General features: G+C 38.8%; 1 protein-coding gene across 5 annotated transcripts in view; it reads right to left on the minus strand.

The window, feature by feature from the left end:
- The window catches only part of IMPG2 (interphotoreceptor matrix proteoglycan 2), a 53925-nt gene continuing 33386 nt past the window's right edge, over positions 204–20742 (minus strand). For 3 of the 5 annotated variants that reach the window (XM_021400104.1, XM_021400088.1, XM_021400095.1), the window contains 11 exons: positions 19123–19181; positions 15263–15507; positions 14604–14686; positions 10122–10446; positions 7784–9546; positions 6632–6851; positions 5283–5493; positions 3341–3529; positions 2955–3153; positions 2034–2113; positions 204–1164 (listed from right to left, as the gene is read on the minus strand). In XM_021400104.1, the coding sequence (XP_021255779.1) occupies positions 1152–1164; positions 2034–2113; positions 2955–3153; positions 3341–3529; positions 5283–5493; positions 6632–6851; positions 7784–9546; positions 10122–10446; positions 14604–14686; positions 15263–15507; positions 19123–19181 (3387 nt within the window). In that variant the 3' untranslated portion in view covers positions 204–1151. The remainder of the gene's footprint in view (positions 1165–2033; positions 2114–2954; positions 3154–3340; positions 3530–5282; positions 5494–6631; positions 6852–7783; positions 9547–10121; positions 10447–14603; positions 14687–15262; positions 15508–19122; positions 19182–20742) is intronic. The other 2 variants (XM_021400113.1, XR_002439747.1) reach the window with 2 other exon arrangements.

Here is a 20742-nt window from a genome sequence, read left to right on the forward strand (position 1 = left end):
CGTTTTCCCTTCCCCTTAAGAAACTATTGCCATTCACCAAATATGTATGCATACAAATACCACAGCTTGATTTTGAAACACAGTTCATGGCAGGTCAGTATTGCCCAGTTCAGAGAAAATGTAACTAATAGTTGGCTGAATTCAACACTGAGTAAACACTAACTATGGTTTTTAAAAAGATGGGCACAAACATCACTGTAGTATTTCATCATTAACCTACTCATCTTTCTATTTCAGCAATTAAATCCATTCTGAAAATAAGCTGGTAAGGAAATACACAACAAATAAACAATTCATCTTTAACAACAAATTGCCTACATACAAAAAAGTCAATGTTAGTCACTTAAGCACAACATCTGTGTGATAGAAGGCCTTCTGTGCCCCTGCTTGTGTCTCTGTCAGGAATAGCTGGAGTGCCAACCATCGTGACATTATAACACTATTGCAGAAGGAGTGCCCTGCTGTGCTCAGGCACCAGATGTGGCCACTGCAAGCCAGCGGTGACACTTACTGTGTGGGGAGAGCATTTCAGAGGGCTGCAGCCTCAACATTGTGCTGTTTTGCTAAAGCCAGGTAGCAAAAGTTTAATTAGGCAGCTGTATAAAATAACAGCTTTTCCGATGAGGTTATGTTTGTGTTTATGTTGGGAATGCTTTAGAATAATGCTAACACCGTTCTATCACGGTGCTTCTCTCCTACAAACCATTCACATGCAAACCACATTCTTTCCACTAGTGCTCTGTACTTGTGAATTCACTACAGTAGACTCCAGTGAGGGGATAAATGCCAGACAGGGTTTTAAAGGTGCCTTTTATTTTTAGTTTGTGCACGTATCTTCTCTTTTCTGAGGAGATTTTTTTTTGCCTTGGTATACAAATTTTCACTGTCCATTTCAGAGTTAATGAAAAATGAACTTTCATAACCTCTGCCACTTCTGATCACCTCTTAAAAATGTCACTTTATGCAGAGAAGCCAGAGGTAATTGAGATAAACAGACATCAGTACATTTCAGCCATTCATTTAGAAAACATCTGTATCCATCCATGCAATGTTAAGACTATAAGTAACTTTGCAGTCACATCTGAGCCCATTACTATGGCAACAAGGTAGTCTTTATCTCCCACGTGCTCTCTACTGACTTCTTTTTTTTCTTAAAGCAGCTTCCTGAAATGAAAAACAGAGAAGCAATGATTAAGTTAGTCTCTTTCAGGCTTTGAATTCAAGGCTTATATGAGGCAGCCCTTTCTATTTTCCAGCTGTGGAAAATTTAGAAGCTGATCTGTCTCAAGATGAAAATATGAACAAGTGACATGGAAAAATGTGAACTGCAGTTATTTTCAATTAAGAAACAAAACAAAACTGTAGTTGATGATTTTGGAACACAAGGATTTTGCTACTGTAGCTGTTTTTAACCTGATCCCAAGGAACTGCACTTCAGTATCTTTCAAATGAACAGAGCTATCTGTGATTTTCTTATTGCTACAGTGAGAATACAGTTTGTAGGAGAGTGAATGAGTTAATTACTTGATAGACTTTTCCATGCTTGACTTTCACCAAAGCACACAACTCAGCTTGGTTAACTGTTCAGAATTGTACACCTTCTATTCTGATAACAATATCAGACGGCAGCATTGTACTAGTGACCTGCTGGGTCAGCTGCCAAGTCAAGCCCTGTGAACTCAAGATGAACTAACATGCTTTTAAAATTTCTCTTCTAAATAAAACAGGTAGCAGCCGCAACTACAATAAGAGTTAAGAAGGTTCTATTTGTGGTTTCAGGACTGAATTGATGTCAGTGATTCTCTGACACCCATTAAAAGTGGGATTCCTCTTCACCGCTTTTAACATAGCTGCCTACTTGTGACAGTGATTAAGTTAAGTACTTTAAAAGCATTGAGCCTCTTCAGAAAGCACTGAAATCTTAACTTCTAGCACTCCAGCATTTCCAGACCCTTCCTATGAAGAACAGTCATGTAGTAAAGGTTACGTGAGAAAACATCAATGGAATTATGCAGACAAGATATTTCACTCACATTTGATGCTGCCTAACAAACTCTGCAAACTGACGGTCCTTAGCGTAGAGCTCTATAATTCGAATCCTGTCCTGAATTTCCTAGAATACAAGAAAGACAATTTTAGGTACATAACAGAAATTAGAATACTACTGAAACTATTTATTTCTTTTTCTTGGAAAATAAAACTCATATCCTTTGCTATTTCAATGAGTAGACCTTGAAATTGGATGGTCCAGGACTAAAATTCTTCGTGCTATTTTTAAAAGTGGAGCACTTCAGCTTTGGAATCTAGTAATGTTTTACTGTTAAAATCAGGGTTTGGATAGAATGTGACATTTCAGCTGGCTTGAACAGAACCATTTCTCTCTCACAGATACTTTCTCCACAACCCTGGCTACAGGCTGGATTCACACCTCTCACGATTGCTTAAGGATCTGTGGCTTGCTCCTGGATATAAATCCTCTCTCCTCTTCAGGGAATCCTGGATACCACATATACAACAAGGTAGGAGGACAGTATGATCTAACTTGCAGGTTATAGTAAGAACTAAGCTTTAAAAACCCTGTATTAAAAGGCCAGGAGGTTCCAGGTTTTTCTGTATTAATGAATCTCACATAAATCAGTTGGCATCAAAAGCTAAAGGTCGTGTCTAGCACTAAAGCAAACCACCGCAGCCCCTGTGCAGTTACTTAAGCAGTCAGCTCTTTTATCACGTGAAATTCATTACAAGTCAGAACACACCAATGCCTTTCCGTATACCTGATGGAAAGGATTTCTTTCCCTGCTTGCTCTCTCAAATAGTTGCAGCAGCTCTAGTTGTGACTTATCTATCTAGAGCATAGACTCTTGAGAAAGATCGAGGCCTCAAATTGCAATTGTTAAATAAGCTTATTTTTCACAAGATCTTTTCGATGGCATTATGAAAACAAGGTCATTTACCTCCTTAGTAAGCTCACTGTTTTCATAAATGTGCCTTATCTCTTCACTGCTGTAGTCGGTGGATGTCTCTGCACTGGTAGAACTGTAGGACGTTAGCTGAGGGTATCTGCGATAATAATGGCTGTAGCCAGTCGTATCACTTTCATACATGGGGTTGTATTTAACTGCGTTCTCAATGGACGAGAGGCTGTCACCCTGCCTGGGGGAGCAATGAACAAACAGTGAGCTTCTCTGCAGCCCAGAATGGCAGCAGACAGACTAAGGAAGCCTGGCATTTGGAGGTGCGCGTAAACCCTGCTGCTGGTCAGCTGCATGATACAAGACTTAGGACGGAATTATCCTTACTGTGGCAGATGTGTTTTGTAACATTAGATGGTGTCACATACCCCTGAGAGTCCTCGGTGTCACTCTTTGTGTACTGGTCTCGAAGGGTTCTTGCCAAGAAGAAGATGACAGCAGATGCCACCAGAAGGAATCCTGCCACAGAAGCAATGGCAATACCCACGACCAGTGGCTCAGACACATATTCTTCACAGTGCTCCCCTCTGTACCACCAGTTCTCTCCTACGCGACACCTGCAAAAGAGAAAGGCTGGGAAATTAAACACAAACAAAATCTGCACCTTTGATTAATATAAATGTATTTAATTTCTTCTTGTGACATATCCTCAGTTAAGTTACCATAACAAATAAATACCTTTGCAAGTTTCAGCACCAACTTTTTTTTTATTATTATTGGCAACAGCCTTTTGGTATCGCTGAATTGAGTGAAGACAGGTAGAATAAGAAAAGGATAATGCATTTGTGATGGCAAACTTGCTCTTTAGAGTATCCTGTGATGCGCTACAACTGAAATGTTTAGACTAAATAAAAACTCATGCATTGATAGAGCCTCACAGGTAATGTAACACCACAAAGGTAGATAACAATCTTTTTAAGGCTATTGTACTGCAAATACACATGAGGGTGTGTTAAATGAGCAGAATGCTTATAGTGTATAAGCTCTGCAATGGTTAGTTAAATACATAAAACAAATGTCTAGAAAGAAGCTTTCTCTCAAGACTGAATCTTTGGAATTGCTTCCTTAATGAGCATTCATTATTTCTGCTTTGCTACAGTTCTGAATATGAAAGCTTTAGCTAATACAGACTTTTAAAATATACAAACTTACTTAAAATATACCAGTAAAAACAATATATTGCATTGCATGTTTCTGGGGCATTTTTCTCTAAAATCTCAAGGAATTACAACCACTCACAGCAGTGAGCCTCATTAATAGAAAACATCAGTAATTTAAGTCTTTTGACCTAAATATCTGAAATAGTTTCCAAAAGCAGTAACTGATACTTAAACCTTTTCAAAAAGTTCTTCCTAAACACTGGCCAGAGCATACCTGAGTACATGTGTTTCCTGTTAGCACTATTATACAAATATGATAAAATTTATACTACATCTGTGAAAGTAACTGTTTTCATATCGTAAAAAAAACATTTCATTGTTTCTCCCGTTAGCTGCTAAGCCCCTAAGATTAACTCCTTTAAAGTTCTAAGTAAGCTTTGCTAAAATAAAATCACCTGAAATAATATAAATTATAACTAGTTGTAGCTATCATTTTTTAAAATGAATTCTACCTTTTGTTGGTATGTGTACTTAATTATTAAAAACAGATTGTTCCATTGCTAAAAAGGGGAAAAAATTAGCGCAGTATCAGAGAGCACATCAATTCATCAGTGCCTTTCAATAAGCCATTTCAATTACCTATAAAATACAGACATCTGTTCAAACACATATGAACCTCAAAAAGCAAAAATATTGACCCAGGCATGAGTGTCTTGATTTTCATCTGAGCCACGCAATTTTTCCCAAGTTACCAATGCTTTCTATACTTTTGGACCTTTTTCTTAACTAGGAGCACCATATTTAATACGTCTATGCTACATGAGGATGCCTTTCAAATCCATATTTTTGTGTTGGAGTCAACTAATACGTTTTATGACATTATCTAACACTTCGCTACTTAGAAAAGCTTCTGGAGGGAATTCTGTCCTCAAATTCAAAGAAACTAAAGTGGACAACTCAGTATGCACGACTGCTACTTTGTAGAAAGCTTTACTTCCTGGTATTTCTGTTCTATTGAAGAAATTTGTTACTGTCACATTTTTGAACTTAAGAAAACTAACATTAAAGTTGGGACCTCCACTCAACAGCATTACATGATTGATCATCACTAGCATCTCAGCTGTTACCCATTATCTTAGGGAATTTTGCACACATCCCATGGAATGCTAGGACAGAGGAATGCACATGCATCAAATAGAAGACGACCTACCTACATATGGCCCCTTGCCCAGGGCTGATGTCGCACTTGCCATCATTCAGGCAGAAGTTGGGTTGCAGATCACAAATGCTATTGCAGGGCAGCCCGTCGATGCTCAGGTAGCCAGGATTGCAGACGCACTCAGCTTCCCCACTCCAGCGATTTACTAAGCATTCAGAGAACTCGTTGCAGGCCTGGAACTTGCAGGGATCTGCTTGCTCGCCTGGGAACACCCAAAGCAGAAAGTATTAGTAATAGAAGAGAACATTACCTAAGGCAGAGTGCTGTTGCCATTTTTTCAAATGACGTCTTAGTTAAAATAATCTGCAAAAATGCAGCAGGTGTCTTTCCTGAGTTTCAAAGAGTTCTGCTAAGGTGAACAAGCGCTAGGAAGTGTTCCTCTGCACAGTGCATGTAAGTGGTATGGCTAAGACCAGCCAGCAAGCCAACTGAAAAGGCAAGCATAAGAAGTGTTCTTTTTCTTACTGGAACACGCTGTACCTCAGATGTTCTCTCTCTGTTGGAACTATATTTCTTAAATGAGTAAAACACAGCTGATCTCCAGTACTACTTGTCACAGAAAATATAGGCAGCATGCAGAGAAGGGGAAGGGGACTTCAGGCACTCAGTCCCTACCTGTGAGGTGATTTGCCTTTGTCTGCAAGGAACACAAGCTTGCCGTATATCTGATGTCTTGCATATCAAGCTTAAGATATCAATATCACAAGATTTTCCATGGTACATAGACCGCATTTATAGCAGAACTTCCTCGGAAGCACAGCTGCCTTTATCAGAGGATCAGTGTTATTTAACACAGGAACTGTTTCCAGGTTGCTTTTATGATACATTACTGGCTAACTTGGACAGCGAAGAAAGTTCCCTGTATCACAAAGGGACAAAGAGGGCCAGCTACTCTTTACTGCAATCAAGCCATGACTATAAGAGTAAATCCGCAACCATTTTCTGTGTAGATACCTCACAGCTACCACTCATGGCAGTAGCCACATGGAGAAGTTCAAACCACATGTGAAAGTCAGCACAATAGAGATGGGCACCACTGTTCCTGCTGACCAATCCTCCTCCAACTCCTCAATGCAAGTGCAATGGCAATTATATAAGCCAGTTTGAATCCCATATTTCCTTACAGACCCCTATTTGTTTGCTCAGTCTGGGTCCCATTTTGCTGTTCCTCTCTTTAGGCCCGTAACAGATTTTACTTTAACTCTGTGAAAGTCTGTCCTGGGCTTTAGAAAAGCCCAGCCTTTGAAAAGCAGTGGGAAATCCCTGAGCTGCTGGGATACTAAGTAGGTTGTAAAAGCAAAATCCCTTGATTCAAAACTGTACTTCCCTGCCATCTTTACCTGATTCCACATCCAGAGAGTATTTATCAATGGCTAGGTTCATGGTATGATATGCAGTGTTGCAGAAGTCTTCCAGGATCATGTACACAGCGTTGGTGACGTTTCGAGGCACAGGTTTGGCAAATTTCATTCGACTGTTCACCACAATGCTGCCATTTCTGAAGTTCAGGATTTCCAGATTCTGGAAGCCCGTTAGATTTGACTGGAGGTATGGCACCAGCTGCAGCACAAGGGACAATGACAGAAAAGCTGAATCTTTGAATCTATACTCAAGCCAGCTGGTATTGCATCAGGCAGTGGGAATCTGAATTAGTTTATCCAAATCCCATGACAAGGGTATTAAAACTCTTCCCAATTGAGGCCCATGCTGACAGCTTGCTGGGGTTCTGAGTACTTCACACCAAATATCAATTTGCAGACAGTTCCTAATCTACAAGTAAGACACACAGTCACAGGGATGTAGTTGGTGTTCTCCCTTGTCCTAAGCAACACAAATACATGTCATTTCAAAGGGTATTTCTCTCAAGCATATTACCCCCCCCCCTCCTTTGTTCCCTCCATCTCCCATAGGAAAATACTCATTACACTCAGGAGAAGAGAATTTTCAGGTTAAAATTTGATAATTGTTGCTGTACTACTTCTGTGAGGCTTTGCTAGCTACTGGCTATTTAAGAGATCAGTCCATTTACAAACATCTTACTTCCCTAAACTGCTTCTTACTCGGGGTGGATTGAATGAGTTGCAGAAAGGCTATCTCCCAACAGTGTCAATGTATTTACTTCTTCTCTCCCCATAGAGTAAATCCAGAGCACTCCGCAAGCAATTGAAGGAAGCATCATACTGAATTAAGCTACATTTGCTGCATCTACTGACACCAGCAGAACATCTGGCCAATATCACTAGAAAATTAAGATAATGAGATGATTAGATTTAGAGAGATTACTGACAATAAAAACAAACAAACAAACAAAAAAAACAACAGAAAATGTCCCTCTCCCCACATTTCCAGATAATATTTTCCTGGAGAGGGACACATGTAATACCTGGAAGCACCAGTCTTAATTACTCTCTGCAAAGGAGAGCAGACCTACTCTTAACTACCAGCAATTTCTATCTATGGTAGTGTATATTTAGCACAGAAATTACACTTACCAGTTCCAAGAATCGTTGCTCTAATGCTTTATATTCAGGTGAATTTTTATTGAACAGGTCTTCTGAAAACATCATATTGGTAACCCGAAGACTGAAAAACACAACTAAAGCTCGTGATGGAACAGGAGTGCTATTGTGATTTTCATGTGTGGGCCAAGCCACGCCGGCCATCTCTGTGGAGTGGGCATGGGTAGTTAGCTCCATGTGACTGTCAGTCATGCTCTTTGCCTCTTCACTAGGCTCAGGAGAAAAGCTGACCATGCTCACATGATCCAGGTCCACTGAAACATCCAGGACTCTTGTTGTTTCATCTCCCAGCTTTGCTGAGGTCACCACAGATGATGACACTGTGGATGCCATGGGAGGGAGATGGGATGGAAGCTCAACAGTGTCTGTTGTTACAGTTACATAGGAGTTCAGAATGGTGCTGATGCTCATGGAAACATGTGTGCCATAGTCTGTACCATCCTGTCCAGCAAAGCCCTCTAGAGCAGTGCCTTGATCTATTAAAGGAACTGAAGTTGAAACTTGAGCTGCAGTTGGCATTGCTGATTGTACTGTCTGATCTAATGTCTTCTCTAAAACTTTGTCAGTAGGCCAAACACCAGCTGGTTTCTTTATTGACAACCCAGTGTCTCGACCTGCCAATGTTGAATCTACATTTTGCTGCTCTTCTGTGGAAGTATCAGTGCTTACCTCGAAAGGTTCCGCAGTCAGAACAGTTTCCAAAGAGCTTTTGTCCAAGTAACCCCTTGTAGCAGCTTCAGCTATGTTTGACTGCCCTGCTCTGAATAAATCTTCTGCTGTTGGCCTGTCATCATTTTGATGTTCAACTGCTTCAGAAATGATTTCCTGACCTACACTGGACTCTTCTGGTTGTTCTACGCTGAGGGCTACGGTCGATATAAGGAGACTATCCTCCATACTGGGAGTTACTGTAGATGTGAGGAGACTGTCTTCAACAGACAGATCTGTACTGTGTGGTAACAAAGGATCTTCTCCAGTTGGCAGGTCTACAAAGGAATAGTCCTCCAATGGCTCCAAAACAAAGGATGGTTTAACAAAAGAAGAATCATACATACTCGGTATTTCCGTCTGTGTAGATGGCTCCACAGATGACAGTTCTTCAGTCTGTAGCAAAGGTACCTGCTGAGTTGTAGTCTCTGGAAAGAGAAATATTTCAGACTCATCGAGGAAATTTTCTTTTGATCCTTCTTTGGAAGGATCATCATCTAATTTATTCCTAGAGTTAAGAATATAATCTAAGATCAGACCTTCAGGAATATCTTCAGTTCTGATTAACAAAGAATCATTATCATCATCAAGCCAGCTATCAGGACCAGGGAAGAAAACAGGTTCCAGTGTTGCCACGTCCCAAGGCCAAATACTTGCTTCCATTCCTTTTCCTGAACCATCAAAAGCTGAACCAGATCCATCATCATATATAATTCTATCTCCAAGGTAAATGTCAGTTTCACCTTCCACCGGGTGTACTTCTAGGGGAAAAGGACTTTCTTCCAGATTCTCTGTTGCACGAGTCTGTGCATTGCTACTGTCTACAGGACTACCCTGAGTTACTTCTTCCTTCTCAGCAGTCACTGTTCTTTTCATATCGGTCTCTATGACTGATGAGGAGGCCACTGTTGGTGCAGAAAGCAGGGGAGCTGTGTAATCATCTGTAGATGGAGGCTCTTCAGGCACAGTGTGAGAAGGGGGACTTGAAGGCAGAAGGAAGTCATCAGATAGTTCAGTATCTCCAAATTCTAAAAATAAAAATGAGCTTCCAATTAGTTTTTGCTTATACCAAAAAAGTAAAATATGTTTCATTTTGTTGCCTGTAGATAGGCATTCATTATTGTTTCCTGTGGTATATACATTGATCTTTGCATGCTGAAGTCTGAAGGACTCCTGTTGACCTCTCCGCTTCTCATTCTGATATTCTATGAGCCAAATCAAGAATGCAGAGTACTCAATAGAACAGTTACTGTGTAGCATGTCCTTAAGAGACTACCTGATAACTGTCTCCATTTCAGAGATCAATTATCTCTGCATGGCATCACCTAAACATGCTCCATATGAAAATATTTGTGCTCAATTAAAGAAGTATCTTGTACACACAAGTTGCTGGAGGGCCAAACAGGTGTTATCGGCTGTTACAAGCATGTTATCATAGTGTCTTGTTCTTGGATACACGTACACAGTAAAGGTAAAAACAATTAGAGGAATATATCTAATTTATAGACCTTTCTGAATAGTCATTTTGGTAAACTATACCTTTAGTGAGTATTTGGAAACACTGATATCCAAACATAAACTTCAGTCAATGGCATTAACTTACCATCTGAAGAATCAGGAGCTGAAAGCCATTCCAGAGAGTCCACAGAATCATGCTCTATCACTGGCACAGTGACCAAAGCAGGAGTCTGATTCCCATCCTCTAAATTCAGCCCATCTGGCAAAGATGTGACATCAGCCTCCGAGGAAAGTGGAGCTTCAGGTATCAGACTGACCTCAGAGCCCAGGTTTTCTGGTCTTGGTCGGATTTCATTGTCGTTGGACTCTTCGCTATATAAAGTGGAATCTGGTTTGGTGAAGTCAAAGGGCAAGGTATTGCTGACAGTTGATTCATCTGCTGAAGGCCGTTCAGCTGAAAAGGTGTTATCCTGAAACAAAACCACAACCTCTATTACAGGGGTAGTATTGGCTGCCCACACTGGGCTGAATATATGAAGGGGTGTTAACTAGCAGCAAAATCTGGTACTGTTGCTTCTGTGAGGAAGTAACGCAAAGCAGCAGGACAAGCTCAACTAGAAGGATTCACAAATGTACCCTTTGGTAACAATGTTCCATGTACATGTAATTCATGTCCTCCTGACATATATTGTGTCCAGTCATGTCCAGTAAAAAGGGAAAGAAGCCACTCCAATTTTTCAGGGGCAGCTTCAGCTATGGTATTAAGAGATTTACAGCCTATACCCACCCTGCATCCTTTTCTTTTCCCTACTGAAAAATTGAACCGTCCATTTCTAATCAAATCAAAGATAAATACACACAATATTGTCATCCTTCTTAAGACATGAAGAGGTCCTAGCAGCTATTTTTCATCAGCTCCATAATCATTACAGTAATTATAATATTATTGTTGCTATGATATGTAAAACCAGTTTAGAAACTGAATTTGACTGTATGTATGCCCTGTGGTAGTTTATTGCTGTCTTTTGGTCTGGGGGTCTGAGAACGTGGGGGGGGGAAACAGTGATCATAACATAACCAAGAACACTTAGAACTTTGAGTAACTTCACTCTCAAAGCTGAGATGCCAGTGTGGAAAGAAAACTATCAACAGTAATGATGAACAAGGAGTACACACAATGAATTTGCCAATTACATGAACTGTGGGAAAAGAATTTGGTTTTAAGCATCCAATTTGCACTCTATTTTCTTATAAGACCACATCCCAGTTATTATTTGGTTTACAGTTAGAATACTGAGCACATTTTATCTTTGAATATTAATCCACTCCCCCAGCGTCCCATGAGGAAGTCATATTGTAAAAAAAAAAAAATCAATGAAGAAATTAACTTACTAAATCAGGACTACAAAAGCAAGCTCCCTGCCTAAATTTGGGAGTTACTGCTTTGCATGGATACCTGTCCAGCTACGAATGCTGTGCAATAAGTCAGAAATTGACAAAGAGAGTCTTGAGGTATGAAAAACAGCGAAACGAAGAAAGGAGAATTTACTAAGAACTGACCAATTCCTGATGGTCATTAGTAAAGCTGAGTGGACAGCAAACAAAGGTTTCGGTAATAAATATGACAGTTCAAAAGAAAAAACTATAAATTTAAACATTTCTGTCTCTCACTGTTCCCTTCTAATCTCTCTTTAGTATGAATAAAGTCTAAATACTTCTCAGTGTTAAAATTATACTGCTGGTTGAGATGTAGGTGAATTAAATTTTCATCTTCATTCAAACTGTATTTGAACACCTCAGAAATAAGGTAGCGAAGGTATTTTTATCTAATTATTTGTCTACCAGCATTGACCTTGTTTTTTTATAGGCACTTGTTATGCCATCCAGCCTTCTCACATTTTTGAATGTATATGGTAACAATCAGTTGAAAAGTATGTATACCATAGAGACATGTGCCCCAGCAATTATCTTATTTGGCAAAATTGACTATTATAAATAAACCTGTGAAAAAAAGTTACTGTGCAAGATTAGAAACAAATTACACATATAAATTCCATAAAGAATGAAAAAGGACTACCAGCAATAGCTTCTCAATACATTTTTTATGTGTGCATTTAGTTGCCAGAAATTGCACTTCATCATTTATTTTAATGTGGATAGATGTTCCTATGACAACTAACATTATTCAAAGATTCTTTTTACAGTGCTATATATTATATTAACAAGTTTAATATCATACTGGCAAATTCTTTTTTTACTAATGTCTTGAAAGGCTTACAAATATGACAGATAACTGCAAACACAGAACACCCTCCCTGATTTTCCGTTTTCTGTTGCCAGAAAGACACTGTGCTCAATAAGCCAATGCATTCTACCTGTTGGAACTCAACTGAAATAACAAGAAAATACAGATTTCAAAAGCTACACTTGTTTTTTTCTTCATTTTTTCAGAGATTTGTAAAACTCAAATAAAGGAATTAATGATCAGTTGGTACCATCTGCTAGCAATAAGATGAAGTAATGATAGTCCCACATTATGTCATGACTCTGTATGATTATACAAATCCAACTCATTCCCAAATCAGCCACAAAAAATAGCTAAACTTTTTCATAGGTAACAGTTGTAACTATGTAACATTATCTACTTGAACCTCAACGGTTTGATATCTGTGCAAATAACTGACTAATCATTTCAGCCTTGCTTATTGTTTAAGCAGTTTATGATTTTTCTTAGATCTATCTGAAATTACTTCCCAGTTGTCTGTGTATGACACACTGTACACATCAGTAATATTTCTTGTATGTACTATTCCCTAAAATTTGTTTAAAACTAAATGACATTGCAAAGCTATCTCTACTACAAAATCTTCTTGCCTATATATGTCAGTATAGAAATAGCAGAATTGTCTTGTGAAAATAAACATAGGCAACATTTTAATACAGTTAGATAGTTCTAGTAAATCGAAAGCCCTTCCCTGAAAGTTAAATCCACACGTTTAAGCCACGTACAGCAAATCCATACAAATTTGCATTTTCAAAACTAATAGTTCAAAAAAATCAGGGGAAACTGACAACAAAGTTGAGTATATTCTGTCTGTGATCAATAGAACAGACACCACTGGCTTCTGTGAAGTCACTAAGAATTTTGCTTCTATAAATATTACAGAAGTTTGCCTGGAATAAAGCTTGTTTGTGCTCATAATAGCATCTCATAGTGAGCTTAGTGAAAACCTATCAGCAAATATAGGTGGAACTGGGTTTTGTGGCATGAACTGTGCTCAATTATTTTTGGAAGGCGTGTGTGTTACATAACAGAGCAGAAACCTACTGGGTAAATCCTTAGGCCCAGACAATGCCCCACCATTCAGCTGTCAGCAGAACTAATTAATTCAATCTCTTCATCACTGGCACCTCACTTGGTATCTCTGTTTGAAGCCCCACTGCATTGTACAGACATGTTCAGGGGACTAACTCTCCTGTCCAATGGGGAACTTTAATCTATGTCCTGAACTGTTCCAGAAGTGTTCAGATGAGATAATTATACATTTTCAAAAAAAAAGAACCAGAAACCAGTGCCTATCAATTTTCTGTGTTTCCTTTGTGTTGTGGTTTAACCCGGACAGTGGCTCAGCACCACTCTGTTGTCTGCTCATCGCCCCTCTTCCCAGTGGGATGGGGGAGAGAATTAAAAAAAAGTAGAACTCGTGAGATAAAAGTATTTGATAAAATAGAGAAAAGGAAAACAGTTATGACTATTTATATATAGATGTATATGAGAAGTGATGTACAAGCAATTGCTCACTACCCCCTGTCTGATGCCCAGCTAGACCCCAAACAACAGAAGAGAGCCAGAAGAACTCCCACTCCCTTAAAACTCCTTCTGCATGACACCGTATGGTATGGAATATCCCTTTGGCCAGTTTAAGTCAGCTGTCCTAATTCTATTCCCTCCCAGCTGATTGGCCCCTCCACTGAGAGTGGCCTTGGCTCTGTACAACACCACTTAGCAGCAACTGTAAATAAACATCAATGTGTTATCAATATTGTTTTTCTCCTAGAAGAAAACATAGCATCATACTAGACATTCTGAAGAAAACAATTCAGTTCCAGCTGAAACTAAGACACCTTCCTGGCATCAAGGATGCGGATATCTTTTAAAACCTGAACAAAGAACTTGCAAGTAAAATAAAACAATAAAAAAGAAGCATAAAACTCATCCTTTTACCTCTTCTAGCAGCTAGCTTTAGTGCTTAAAACTCTTTCTCACCTTCCAAAAAAAGGTAGTGCTGTGGGTCAATTTTTTTTTTGTTTTTGAGCAATTTACAACCTAAACATTATGACAAAAACAGACAAAGAAAGCCTTAAGAGCAAGTCATGGCTGGACAGCCATGTACTATAAGATGAAGGAAACTGTTGTGCAACAGATAGAAAATTATCAGATGAAAGATTTCACCAGAGGTTTTGCTCCTCCGTACAATGTGCCTTCCTGACTACATATTCCACATAAACAATATGATAGAGAAGCTCTGAGTGCTGGTTTTAATTTCATCTTGCTGAATTAAGCTGTTTGAATGTATGCAAAGGACAGATGACAAATTAAAAGGCCACTGCTCAGAACCATACTCACATCAAACTCCACATGCTCCAACACAGCTGGATGCTCAGTAATCCAGGATGGATCTTCTTGGGTAGGGTGTAATATTTCTTTCACTAGGAAAATATAAATACGTAGACTATAAAAGCTGCAGTAGCAGTGTGAAGAAATTGGTTTAGAACAATTTGTTTAGACTGAAAAACCACGATTTCAGATTTGTGAGACATTTTCAGAAAGTTTGCCATAGAGATTTTGTTTCTGGAAGTATTCCTAGATCACTCACAGGAAGTACAGAAAAAAGACGAGAACAGAGGGATGGGACACTCCTGATCCTCCACCAGCTATGGCAGGATCTTTCTATATTCAACAATAAGCCAGGTATTTTCCTTGTGCTGCTCAAGGCAAATACAAACCTACTATGCTGAAGGTCATCTTCATGGTGAAAGCAGTATGCATCACATGAACTACACCTCCTTTCTATTCCTGTTAGTTGATGAAGTATTATAGGAACTGCATTCTACAAACGGTGTCAAAGGAAAATTTGAAAAGACAAATGTAATGGACTGAGCATGGGACACTACTGCTAATGACTTGACCTGGTTAACATTAGAGCAAAACAAACTGCAACACATTTGTGTTTGTAGTTCCTTTTTAATTATTCAGAGGGCAGCTGAATCATAAACAGTACTCACCGTTTATAAGTTGGAGAGAGTTAGGGTCTAACGTCAAGGAAGTGTTTTCAAGCAAGGCATTTTTCTGGAGGATTTCAGCAATATAATCTTGGAAATCACTGATGGTGTAAACAACTGTTGGATTATCCTCTATGCCCATAAAGGAGTTGTCCTCCACCTTGTTGGAATGAAGGTTAATCAGGTCCCAAGTGGCATTGCTGATGGCTTCTCCATCAAATGTAACAGCATAGTGAACTTCCACCCCGCTTTGGTTTTACAAAAAGAAAGAACACTGATGAGAGCAGCAAGGTTTTTCAAGTATAGCAAATGCAATGATTTTTTTTTCAAAGAACCTGTGTCGGTACCCCTTGAGAAAATAAAATTATATTGCTTTTAAGCATTGTAGCTAAAAAAAAAATTAATTCGTTTCACACTTGTATCTGTCTGACTATGTTTTCTACCACTGATAAATTCTCAAGAAAAAGGCTACCAGAGCATGACCAGAGTCTGGTGCCAGCCCTGTGTTTCTACTTCTGAATGGTATAGAGGGACCATGAAGAGATCGAAACAATCGCTGTCACTGTGCAGTGTCAATCTGCTTTAAATAATACCTTTAGCCACACTTAGATGGCATTTAATACACTTTGCAATTGGTAAAGTTTTTCTACACTCATTTATCATTTGTTCTTTAACAAAGGTGGGGCCCTGGAAAGCCTGAACTAGTGGATGGCAACTCTACCCATGGCAGGGGATTGGAAATGGATGGTCTTTAAGGTCCCTTCTGACTCAAGCCATTCTATGATAGTTTCATATCTGCATACAGCTTAGCTTTTTCATATTGACTCTCCTTCATTTTCTTAGTGGTGTTCTCCTAAATACACCTGGATGTCCTCTTCAACGTAACAAAGTTAGGTAGCAATCAGATTAACATACACTGGGCATAAGAACAGGGGAGCCTTAGGAAACAGAACATACTTTGGCCATACACAGAGAGCAGCAATAAAGTGAAGTAATCTATGAAGTGCTAGGAAAACATGCTCCAAAGACAGGTTTCCCTCATTCCACCGAGCTGGACTGTATTGCTAAAGTAACTGCTCTGTTCAGGGATGTCTCTAAAGCCCCAGTGCCAGGTACAGCAAAGACATCATCAGCAAACACTGACCAAAGCCAGGGGCCTGATGAAGTTTTGCTGCTGGCGCTATTACTGAATTGAACCCACTGTAGACTCACCCTGGGCACTTAGTGTCAGTAGAGGAAATGAAAAAAGACAGCAGTAGTGAAAAGGCAAAGCAAAGATGGAATACAGCAATGTAGTCAAAGAATAACATTTAATAACATTTAGATTTAATACAACTCTGCTGTCAGTTGCAGTTAATAATTGCAAACTAATAACGACACCATCCTCTGACTGGAAAAGGCTATAATGTCTGGTATTTGGAACACAACCTTTCTGAATTGTTGCATGCATCTTATTCCGCAGAAATACAGAGTAACAAAGCATAGCTGTCACTCACTATTGATTGTGAACAGATTTGCTCAGTACCTTTCTTCTAAAATTAAAATGTTCGTTCTCTGTGGTACAGTTTGTAGAAACGGGTTATGGCTTTGCTGAGGAATACACAAAAGAAAGTAATACTACTAGTAATATAAAGGCTGAGGTTTAATTTTTTGTCTGTGATATTCCTCGAATATCAAAGAGGAAAATTTAGGATGCTCAATTTGCACATATGTACCAAAAATCAAGTCCATGCTGTTCCCATATTCTGCCAAGAAATGTGTGCAAATTACTGCTAAGATGAGCAGCAACTATGGCCTTGAAGATGCTGAGTCAACTGCCTTTGCTGGATAACTATGGTTTTCTTACCAATTTTTATTTCTCTAATAATAATCTTCCTTCATCTATCTAAAATTTTGCTTCTAATTATAAAGACCTTCAATAATTATTAAGCAATTTTGTTTTCTTCCCAAGAGATCCTTATACAAAAGGTAGCCCAATAGCTGACTTGTGTTTAGAAGGGTTTTCCTCAAGCAGTTTCTGATAAGCAGCCTGTTTATTTGTAATCAAACCAGATTGGTTACTTATAGTTTCTGGTAGAAGTCCCTCACACAGTATTTTTGCTGGGTTTGTGGTTTTTGTGTAGCCAAAACCACAAGTTCCCAAGACAGTGTCCTCCAGCTAACATGTGCTTTCTCATCTGTATAATAAAAATACATATAAAAATATTGTCTTTACCTGTCCTCCTCAGGAGAGCTGAATAGAGAAATAAAATACAACAGCAAAACCTGTTAAATCAATGTTACTATTTCTTTAAGGTCTAACTTCACCAAATTTACTTTTATATTTTATGGGGCACACAAATTTGAAAATCAATACAGAAAAATGATTTAAAGTTGCATAATAAACTGTTCTGCTTTTACTGAATTGAGATGCTTCCTATTGATCACAAGGTATCAGAGCAGAACCATTGCATTGTAGTGCAAATAATGCAGTTAAATTACTGCCAGTAACACAAGAAACAACAATTATCAATTCTACCTAAAGGTTAGTTTACAAACAGGCTGCTTGACACGCACAGCAGAGCACAGAAAGCAGCTTTGGTATCTTGCCAGAAATACCAACCTTTTATTTTTCTTCTGAAACGAACAGAAAGCTTGTAAATGTGTTAGACTGCAAATACTGAGATGGAAGGTTTAACCTCCCAGGCAGAGCTTCAGCAGGGTTTCCCCATGTCATTGCCCCAGCTTGTTGTGAATCTAGCCAGAAGTGAAAGGAGGAACTGAAAAGACAAACCTGCCTTCGGGCTCCACTGAGGGCTGAAGACATTCTGTCATTCTGTTTTCCTTGCAGATGCAGGGATAATTACTATGTATCTATGAATCAGTCTCATCAAGTCAGGTAATTATTGTCTTACAGCCACAACAAAGTGGAGTTCATCAATCCACAGGGAACATTCCTGCCTTATTGCTTCAAGATTGATTGCTATACCATCCTTTTTTGACAGTATTGTTGGAACAGTGTCCAACCATATGGTTCCAACCATAGAAACTTCATCACTATAGCTGTTTTGTTATCTGGAAGTATTCTGGTTAGAATTTACTGGCTGGAATATTTTAAGGAATACAGCTTACAGAGTCTCACATAGAAAACACAATTTAGATTGACTCACAAAAAGCCTCACTGGATTCTGAAAGTCATATCCAGTCAATTCAGTCATAATTTGTGATCCATATATACCAAAACTCACAAATCAGATGTTTGATAAATAATACACTGGATCCCCTTCTTTTTCCCCCAGAGTAACTTAAAGTGTAATTCTGAATCATAAACTGAATTGAGAAAACTACTCCTTTAAACGATATTTATGAGACTGAAGAGAGTTAAAGCATTCACCTGCCTTTGCTTCGATCAAAGGGAGAAAAATCTTTACATACTTCAAACACAGCCTTTATAGTCATCCCAAATTAACATCAAGAAGTTGAAAGGAAAAGTAAACACAGCACATTTTCTAAACAGGGAAGAACATGGAAATTTTTTTAAGACTAGGACTTGTAAACAGTATCAAATATCGATTTTAAATTAGAAAACACCTCTTCTAATTTTAGGTGTGATTCCCAAATATCTTGCCTTAAAATGAAAGCAAGCATATCAAGTGAGGTTCTGTAGCGGGTGAGAAGCAGAAAAGAGACAATGGCATTTATATTCAATTCTGTATGTCTACTTTGACCTCTGCACACAGGTACCAGTACGAAAGCACTCTTCCTTTGATTAACACATCCTAGAAATTCCCTTGCCCTGACATTCTTCCAAGTGCGGTGCTAGCACGTTGCGCCATCAGACATGATGTGTCTCAACCACAACATTTGCATCAGTATCTTTTTACCTGAATTCCAGGACATGGATGTTTTTGTATCCAGGTAGTCCTTCAAATACATTTTGGATCTATTTTAAAGGGAAAAAAGTATTAATACAAGTCTCCTCCATCTATTCCTTGTAGTGAAAAATCAGAAAGTATTTTGAACGTTTTCTAAAATTCTAAAAATGCATCTGAGATTCTATTTCTAATGGGAAAAAATGGTTAAATATTCTCTTCATTGGGGAGTTTTGGTGTCATTGTTTTAGTATTACAAAAGAAAAAGCAAAATGACGAAGCACATCATCTAGCATTCCCCAAGAATTGTATACAAACATTAAAAGAGGGTAAGGGGGGAATTAAAACAGACCCTGCAGAGATCTGTCCAACATCTGCAAAGATGATATTCACTCTCTTATTTATGCAGCACAAACCCTTTTATGCTCCCAAAAATTCCATTACCTCCTAAATCTCTTTGGATTTAAACAAATTCAGGAAAAACGCTTCAGACCTTGGCAACCAGAACAAGGGAAGCAGCAACAGCCACTGTCGGAACAGGGATCTCAGATTCCAAAGATGCCCAGATGCATTACATAGTGCAAAACATGGCTCATCCTCACTGCCCTAAACATACAGAGGGCTCAGGAGTGACTGGTGGTGCTACTCAGAAAGGAAGACCAAGAGCAGAATAGTAGCATGTCCTGGCCCAATTCAATACATAATTGTGTTGACAAAAACAAGAAACATAATAGTACAGGTTCATGCTGGCTTTGGTATTTTTCCTCCTGAAAGATCCTTGCCAGTTGAGAATTATTTTCTACTCTTCAAATTCTTCATCCCCTCCCTATTCTCCCTATTTTTAAACAGTCTCTGATGAGATTTAAACAATCTGAGCACTGCCGACTTTCTTTTCTTTTTGTTTTTTAAATAGCTTCTTCATCCAAGCTCAAAGAAAACCAGGCAAGGGATCAAAGGAGTGGAACATCCACGTGCCAGGTGGACTCTGTCCCATCTGACATTTCTTCCACACACACACTCCATGGCATTGCTACTTGGCCACACAACTAGGAAAATTAAGATGTCTAGTCTAGGCTAGCAACTTGTGACAGTCATGGTGATGCTTTCTGGCTGCAGTTGAAGAGTACATCTCTTTCCCATCTGGCCCAGGATCTGGCACAGGGTGAGCCCCAGCGAAAGGAATTCAACAGAGAACCCCAACTAAATGGAACTAAGAAGGAAACAAAGCTAGAATAAAGATGATCCCACTGTCTAGTACCCTGGATGCTTCACCCAGGAGAAAGGAAAGACAAACTCCCTGCCCTAAGAAAATGTTGGTAAGAAAATTGCCATCATTATAAATTAAAAAAGAAAGTAAAACAAATAAATAAAACAATAGGGAGAAGTAACTCAGGAGACAGCAGCAGACTGCACTTTAAGTGTATCTTTGTATGTTGGTGGGCCAATAACTTTTTATGTAGTATACAAATAAAAGCAATCAATTTGATCAAAATTAAATTAACTTGAAATTAAGGTTTAATAAATCATTCATATATGCACATATATATGGTTATTTGCATATATATGTATATATATACATGCACATATGTATTTTTCTTTGAAATTCATGTCTAAGAGTCTAAACTACAGTTC

This window comes from Numida meleagris, chromosome 1, assembly GCF_002078875.1.
Source record: "Numida meleagris isolate 19003 breed g44 Domestic line chromosome 1, NumMel1.0, whole genome shotgun sequence".
Taxonomy (NCBI): domain Eukaryota; kingdom Metazoa; phylum Chordata; class Aves; order Galliformes; family Numididae; genus Numida; species Numida meleagris.